The 8,422-nt window shown below is 38.5% G+C and overlaps 1 protein-coding gene across 2 annotated transcripts; it reads left to right on the top strand.

The window, feature by feature from the left end:
• The first annotated feature begins 224 nt into the window (after positions 1 to 224).
• On the top strand, positions 225 to 7,756 carry LOC137383809 (ETS-related transcription factor Elf-3-like). Of its 2 annotated transcripts, XM_068057048.1 has the most exons (9): positions 225 to 368; positions 589 to 732; positions 1,425 to 1,655; positions 2,248 to 2,346; positions 3,203 to 3,328; positions 4,195 to 4,284; positions 5,093 to 5,209; positions 6,108 to 6,303; positions 6,825 to 7,756. In XM_068057048.1, exons 2-9 carry the CDS (start codon positions 597 to 599, stop codon positions 6,913 to 6,915), a joined length of 1,086 nt encoding a protein of 361 aa, XP_067913149.1. In that variant the 5' UTR covers positions 225 to 368; positions 589 to 596; the 3' UTR covers positions 6,916 to 7,756. The 2 variants fall into 2 exon arrangements, with proteins under 2 accessions (XP_067913149.1, XP_067913151.1); XM_068057050.1 differs by lacking the exon at positions 4,195 to 4,284.
• The last annotated feature ends 666 nt before the right edge of the window (positions 7,757 to 8,422 follow it).

Raw genomic sequence — 8,422 nt, 5'->3', positions numbered from 1 at the left:
GGCAATGATTAATGGGAGGGATCTGGTTTCCCGTCACTCGCCAGGCGGGTTGGCCAATCTCCAGGTGTATAATGCATTGTATTTTCTCTCTCTCTCTCTATCGCCCTCCTCTCCCTTTTATGCAAATTCAATCTCGGTGACCGTGGCCCTGGCTCAGGTAGGAATTCCCCCGAAGGTGGAGTTTAGGCTGGAGAGCTCACCTCGTGATTCCAGGCGAGTTATATAAACTCACAATCCGCAAAAAGCAGACAGGAGTCACGGTAAAAGGCAGGTGTGAGAGTCTCCAGTCAGGGTGTAACCTTTTGCGAGGAACAAACTAAAGTACGGATTACCATTCGAGCTTTGCTCAATTCGACCGGCTGTTAAAGGTAGGCTTTACCGAGCAATGCACACAGCAGATCTCGCAGTGAGAGTCGGAAGTTACAATACAATGACTGTACTTAATTCAGTTTTAAGTTCACATTCACCTATTTGAAATTGCAAAGTTTAATTTTTAATGGCGCATTCGCTTTATTGTAATGCTGTTTTGAGATCCAGAAGTTTGTGCTTGCTTGTCTGGATTTTAATATTGATGTCCCCTGTCTGCAGAAGTTATTATGGCTTCAACCTATGGGATTGGCAATATTCTTACTGATGTGATGCGCTCCATGTATCAGACTGAGGAAAATCAGTCCCTCTCCACAGGCGCCAAGGAGCAGCTACCCAGCCCAGTGCTTCCAACAGATATGCTTGGTAAGAGATAGAGAAAAGACCCATCACAGTGGGGGAGAGGGGAAGGGAGAATGGGGGAAAAATACATATTAAAATAATAACATCTCTAAGAGAAGTAACAGTTTTAAAATTGTAATTTATGTAAAAAAATTAAAGTGACTTGGTGGACAGGTAAATCAGATTAAAAGTCTGAGCTTGTTCTCGAGAGCTTGGTTTATGAATGCTTCTCATAGGTTGTGCTTTAACTAAGATATCCCAAACGGCTGTTTGTTATACACCAGCCAAAAATAAACCTCCCATGTTCAGCAGCTGTTTCCACGATTTAAAAATATCCAGTTATTAATTTCAAAAGGTTTGTCATTGTAATGGACAATTTTAACAGTATTCTATGGGATCAATTAGGGTTTCTTTAACAGTTTCTTTCTGTGGGTCTTCATGTTTATGTCCTTGCTCCCAGCCAAAATTATCTGGCAATTGCTTCCTATAACGTTAGCATTGACCAGTTGTTGATCTGTAGTCACTAAAATATTCAAAGTGCATATTTATTTAGACTTGCATTCTGAGGTAAATGGAAATATGAATTATTCTAATTCATATATTCATAACTTGACTCTGGAGTCGGGTTGGCAGTTTTCCAAGGTGATACACCTGTCGATACTGAGTGAATCACCTGACCGTTTTTTTTTTATTGGATTGGTTTCTTTTGTATCTAGATTCCACCTCCTGGTTTCAACTGGATCCTCAGTTGTGGAGCAAGCAGCACGTCCTGGAGTGGATCAGTTACCATGTTGAGAAGCACAAGTACGATGCCAACAATATCGACCTGTCCTTCTGCGATATGGATGGAACCACTCTTCGGGCGCTGACAAAGAGCCAACTTGTAGCTATCTTTGGTCCACTGGGGGAAGAGCTCTACAAAAGCCACCAGGACTTAAGTAAAAACAGTAAGTAAAGGAATCATTGTATGACAGCCATCAGCTAGGCAAAGTGTTAATTTATCCACTGTGCCGCGTAGCCTCTGGCCTAATGGACAATGCCCAGTGCAAACACTGAAATGTCCATTCTACATTGTCTAAATTGGTCAGAATAAACTGGAAGGATACCTATGGCGAGCACTAATTGTGAGCATAAGGGACTACTGCTGCACTTCATTCTTGAATGCAATGGCTAGTGCCAATGTCAGATAGCAAGAAACTGCAGGCTTCCCATCTATTTTAGGTTATCACTTTTTTTTTGATCTACAATGACCATAGCACTAATACCACTGATTTGTGGTCTTCATAAAGAAACGGGAAACAAAAAAGCTATAGTGAGCCATTACAGTTGGTTAGCAATTCACATGAATATTGTGGTCATCTAAAAGATCATTAGAAAATTCTCCAGTATATTTATGTATCCAGTACCTGCAGCAAGATACTTTGGGTGCCTATTGTTTCTGTAAAATGTTACAGTTGAAAACTATAAGTCTTATAATTTATTTTAATCTTAGACATTGTGCAACAAAAATGGATTAATCTTACTTTCCATTGGTGCCAGGCTTTGATCTGATGCTGCCTGATGACTTCAGTGACATCTTCTTTCCGAGTATCCTGCCAGAAGACTGTAATGAATACAAGTTCCTGGACACCGTAATTAGTAAGTTTTTAACTTTTTTTGAGAAGCATTCAACTGAGTTGAGCAGGATAAGGTCTACATATTTCATGGGTGTTAGTGACTGCATTGAACTGAGTTGATTTAAATGAAATCTTTTTGTTCTGGGGCTTTGTGGTCTGGTGCCAGCAATCTCTATAAAGGAGATATCAAGCCCTTTGGTACATTTGTAGTTCTTGAGGAACCAAGGTTCATGGTGCAGGAGGAAAGATGAGCTGAGTTGAGAGAAAGCTTTATCTCCCTATGATTACATTAACAAAATGACAAGAGTATAAGCCTGGAAGCCCACTTGACACACAGGCTCTTTTTTTCTTTCTAACATTGGTGAATAGAGGGCTATTCTGGATAGGTAATGCAGAGCTTGAGTTTTAAAAAAAAAACTTGAGGATTGGGAAGATTTGAGGAAGGAGAACCTATAGCAATTTTGAAGCTTAAAACTGCTAGTTTATGAAACTCCATTTTCATGTGAAATGCACTCCGGAGTTACAGGTGCAATACCTGTAATTCAGAATAAATTTGATCAAGTCAAATTCAGTGCCCTGCATTGGCATGCAAGAAGGAGGGAGAGTTGTTGAGAAACTTGGAGTGCCTTTAAAGTTCCAGAAGATGCAAGTGATCGCTTATCTCTGGCAATGAAAATGATACCAACTGTCGTTTAGAACTAATGGAGTTTGACCTCTCTTTAATCTGCCAACTGCTGTGTCCTTGGCTGAACAAATGTGGGGGAATTATGCTGCATTTATTTTTTGATGTTTGTGTTTTAAGGTGGCTTTTTATCTGTGGTAGTTCGTGTAAACATCAAGCTGCTCTGTCTTAATGAACTCATTTCTCTTGCTGCTAGCCTGGAATGAATTGGAGCCTGTAGAATCACCAGACCATTGGAAAACTTTGCCTGATTTCGTACCCAGTGACCCTGGGTATGAATCTGCACCCACATCTCCATACAGCATTGATGACTCTAATCCAGGTAAATTAGCTCTTGTAAATAAATACCCTGTGCCAGATTTCCATAGCAAGTACACAGCAAGCTTAGCAGGGTAAGGCAATGGACTGAGATCACTAGGTATTAAACTTTAAAAACTGTACATTGAAAGTATTTTGGTAGACCAATAATATGAGCAGTGAGGTGACATAATTCAGTTAATTTTCTGAAATTATTTAATCTTGTACAATAAACTGCCAGAGGCCATTGCTTCATGAACTGAACATTTTTTATACTTATCTATATTGTGTAGATCTGCATGTAACCATATCAAAACTAACTGTGGATCCCTCTATTCCATATTATATTTTTTTAAAAACTAGCCTTGAGTTTGGGAGTTACCAAACATTCATCTCCCACGATGATTTTTGTGGAGCAATCTAGGCTGTGTATTTATTGTGGCCATTGCCAGTCCTGGCTTATGGTTGACCAGGTGGTATATTCACTGAGCCAATACATACGAGAAGATCTCTTTCTCCTCCCATTCAGATGGAACACTTCCATGCATCAATGTTGATTTCATCTACTGGCTTCCACCTTGGCTAACCGCAAGAGAAGGGTGTACCATTTGAGCACTCAGTTGGGTCTTTATTTTTGGGCAGGAGGTGGGGTGGTCTTTAGAAAGAGACTGCATGCTCAGTCACTTTGACTCTACCTTTGGTACTTTTTAAGGCTGTATTGTGGTAAATCTCTTTAGGAGATTCAAACCAGTCAATTGAAAATTGTTTGTTTTTAATAGTTTGTTGCACTTCAATTTTTAAAGCTCACTTTTCTGTTTAGTTGTAATGCCCAGCTAAATGAACTCCAGTAATACACGTGATGTAATGTGTTACATTCTTGGTATATTGCAGGTTCCCAAGCTCCCAACTCTCCAGACTCCGGTGGAAGTGAATCAGATTTTGATCACTCAATAACAAATAGTCAATATGCAACCCCAAATGGTAATTTTTTTCCCCTCAGTTTGCTTTTAAGAGGACAAATGACATGACATGTAGCACCTTTCTCACTTTTTTTTTGTTTACTTTTTACATTCTTTTGGGGTTGGGGCAGTGTTGAAGTTTTTATACATCCATGCAATATTGGAATTGCTTTCCTTTCTCTCTCTCTCTCTCTAATGTATCATGTACTCCAAGGTCAGGATTAGCTGTCTAACAATGCCCTGTTTAACACTTTCTCCACCCCTCCCCTCCACCCCCCCCCCCCTCCGTCTTACATCAGCATCCCCTCTTGTAAAATGTTCATTTTTATCATAGCTACTGTGAGTAAGACTTATCATTTAGTGTCAATTTAAGGTTGAATTTATGGCTAGTTTAACACTGTGGAGTGGTGCCTCATTTTACTGAGAGCTCTGCAAATATTATGAGGAAGTAACCTTCCATCACCTATTCTGAGTTGGCCTTAAATCTAGATCCTAGAAGTGAAAAGACTTTGTGCTAACCCATTGCTCTAATAAATCCTTATTTATGTTAACTTCTATTAAAATTGGCAATCATTTAATAATCTTGACAAAAAAGCTCAATGTTTAACAAACGTTTTTTGTGTAGTTGACCAAATATCCTTGATAGTACTTTTTATTAATGCTCTGTTCTTCCAAGATAAAGAATCATTTTAGTAGTTAAACTGTAATTGAGCCTTTCAATACTGTATCTGAAACCACTTTCTCAATTCCAACATGCATTTCAGTCTGACCAGTAGATATCCCAGTATTGTGGGGTAATTATTTTCACTGACTTTTTTTTTAAACTGCAGAAGGATTTCCTAAAATTTCAAACATTGATTCCAATCCTCCCAAACGAAAAAGAGGAAGGCCAAGAAAATTTGGCAAAGAAGAAAAGAACTGTGTAGAAACCAAGAAAAGTAAACACTGTAAGTGATCAGTACTGTCATAATGATGCGAGAAATCTGTATCAACTAAAAGTGTCTTAAGACTAACTCCAGTCACCAAGGCAGCCAATTCTGGATGGGATTTCTCATTTTAAAATCCTCTTCAGATGAGAGAAATGTAGTTTCTTGGTTATATTTATTTAATTGATCTCTTTCAACCTGTTGGACTTTAATCTATCCATCTGCCATCTATCCATATCAAATCTGTTCCCTTAATTGCAATCTCACCAACTGTCTTTTTTTCAGATCACATTGTTCTGTCACCCAAAAACTAGATCAACTGGTTATTCATGTTTGTGGGATATGGTCAATGCAGAATGGCTTCTGTGTCTGATTGCAGTCAATGCCCTTCAAAAGTAATTCATTGCGTGAAGCACTTTGAGATATTTTTAGTAATGAGCTGCTATTTTTGATTTTGGTTAAGCTGATGGGACACGAGCCTCATACAAAAGCAACATACAGCAGATGTAAATCTGAAATAAAAACAGAAAATGCTAGAAATACTCAACAAGTCTGGCAGCATCTGTGGAAGGAGAAACAGTTAACGTTTCACGTTGATGACCTTTTCCTTTATAACATGCTTTGAGCCTTTATTGTTTGGTACTATTCCAAACTTGGAGCTGCCATTAATATCCTGATTAACATCAAAGCACTTGGGCTGACCAAGGAGACTTTGCTGATGGATGGCTTGCAAACAACTTTTTGTCTTTTATTTTTGGTCCATTGGTGGCAAGTATTCAAATAGTTTAAATATTTAGTCTCTATTACAAATACTCATAGTTTTGTATAGCTTCTTTCAGTGGCTGTTTTATTTCTCTTGTGCCTGAACATTTAATGTTTTTTTTTGCATCTAAATTCGCCTCTTTCTTGTGTTTTGCAGCCCCACGTGGCACACACCTCTGGGAGTTTATAAGGGATATCCTCCTTCATCCAGAGATCAACAATGGCCTTCTGAAATGGGAAGACCGGTCAGAAGGCATCTTTAAATTTCTAAAGTCTGAGGCTGTCGCTCAGCTCTGGGGTGAGAAGAAAAAGAACAGCAGCATGACGTATGAAAAACTGAGCAGAGCCATGAGGTGAGCAGATCTTGTAGGAGATATTCATCCTCTGATCTGGGCACAGTTGGCATTTATTGGCTATCCTTACTTGCCCTCAAAAAAATATTGGTGAGCTGCTGCCTTAAGGCACTTCTGTTCCTGTGGTAAAAGTACTCTTGCAGCGCTGTAAGGTAGAATATCCAGGATTTTAACTCTGGGACAATGAAGAAATGTTTTTTAAAAAAAATGTTAGTCGGGATGGCGAGTGACTTAGGTCTGCGGTATCTCTCCTGCTCACACTAGTGGATCATCTGCCATCTTGGTTGATAAATGAATGGTCCATGATTTGGAGAGAGGGGAATTTACCAATGAATTCTAATTTATATGGATCTGTGTCAGAATATTCATCTTGTACAATTAAGGTGTATAACCTATAATTATGATCCTTCCTGTTAGACAAATTAAGAACTAGTTAAACATTCTGTTGCTGAGCAACCTTCTTGATAGGAGTATAGAGCTATTAAAGGTAAAATGCATTGATCTAATCCTTTCTTTGGCAGATATTATTACAAGCGTGAAATCCTGGAGCGAGTAGATGGGAGGAGGCTGGTCTACAAATTTGGAAAGAACTCCAGTGGTTGGAGAGTTTGAGATGCATGATCAGAAAGATTTTCTTTTCTTTCAATAAAAATTCACTAACTCAACAGATATGTTTGCTGGCAAACAAATCCAATCAGTTGGAGTGAGGGAAGCCAGCTGACACTGGACTGATGACTTGTTCCTTTTGGGGGATGTCCTCCATGGGCATTGAGTGGTGAATCTACGAGAAGATGGATGTTTTTTTTTTTAATTCTCTACATTTATCAGACTCCAGCCTTTCTAGGGCCAAAAGTGTGTGTCATAAAGATGACACTGGAAATAGTAAGCCTATATTTGGGCCAAAGTAGGTTATTAAACCAATTTTTAAACTGTTGCGGACATGCTACAAGCTGTTTGTATGAAACCCACTGAGTATGCAACAGATAATTCAGGCACAGTGGGAGAATGTGAACAGCTCCAAGAAATAATTTTTCTTCCATCCTGGCATTGTTGGTGTTACTTCATGAGTCCAAATTGCTGAGCAGGTGCTGTGGTGTGTACATATGGACAATGTAGCTGTATTGCAGGACTTGTTTTATTGCTTATGCATGGAAGTTTGTTTTGCAATAAAGTTTTTATTTTAGAGAGATTGACAACCTATGTATAAATATATATTGACATTTCTTTATGGCAGTTTGAAACATTGGAAACTTATTCAGCTGGACTGCAATTTCCACTGGAATGTGATTGTACATATGATTTGAAAGACATTAGGTTAAATATTCTCTAAATAGGCTGATTAGATTTTGTAAGAAATTTTAAGTTCCTGAACATATAATTATGGATCTGTATGTACTTTATTTTCCTATGGAATATGTTGATATTTTGCAAATAAAAATAACTTAAAATTCAAGCCCTTCTATTTCATGTGTCTGAATCATCAACTTCTATTTCAAACAGAGACAAATCAAATCGGTCATACAGTTTTTAATCTTGGGAGTGAACATTGAGTGCAGAGAGAGGGGGAAAAAAAATCCATCAGTCTTTCTGGTTTAGAACTGGAATTTTTGTCACTGTTACTAGTAGGACATTTCCTTAGATTTTTATACTCTCCAAGTGCTCAGAGATCAGAAACCACTCCATTGGATAAACAGAAAAGCTCTGTAATCTGTTCCAATGAATCCTTAACCTCCATCTCACAGGAGTGGTGCACCAACATGAACTGTTGTGGACACTAGCTGTCCTGCTGAACGGAGTATGATGGCTGACTTAGGTCTTCCTTTGACCAAAGGCACAATCACTTCAGTTTGTGTGTTAATAAAGTCTGCCTATGCTATGATGCAGGCTTTTTAAAATTGGACTTTTTAAAAAATATCTGATATCATTCTTGTCCAGGAATCCATTTAGAAACAAATATTAGGGGAAGATTGAAGGGGGAAAATATGTGCATTGTAGTAATCACAGAGTAATAGAATTCTGGCAGTGAATCAAAGGCTACAACTTGACTGAATGATTTGGTTGAGGTCTTGTACCATGAGAGCAAAGTGGAGTGAGGTTATGAATATCCGCAAAGCCTTGG

The sequence above is a fragment of the Heterodontus francisci genome, chromosome 25, assembly GCF_036365525.1.
Source record: "Heterodontus francisci isolate sHetFra1 chromosome 25, sHetFra1.hap1, whole genome shotgun sequence".
NCBI classification, from domain to species: Eukaryota; Metazoa; Chordata; class Chondrichthyes; order Heterodontiformes; family Heterodontidae; genus Heterodontus; species Heterodontus francisci.
Note: the sequence above shows the minus strand (reverse complement) of the source record. Positions and strands in the feature narration are given on the sequence as shown.

Bases quoted from the DNA above. Each gene is read 5' to 3' on its own strand.
- LOC137383809 (XM_068057048.1), top strand. From the start codon at position 597: ATGGCTTCAACCTATGGGATTGGCAATATTCTTACTGATGTGATGCGC. The intron at 1,656-2,247 runs GTAAGTAAAGGA...CATTGGTGCCAG, and splicing joins CCAGGACTTAAGTAAAAACA to GCTTTGATCTGATGCTGCCT. The intron at 4,285-5,092 runs GTAATTTTTTTC...TTTAAACTGCAG, and splicing joins TCAATATGCAACCCCAAATG to AAGGATTTCCTAAAATTTCA.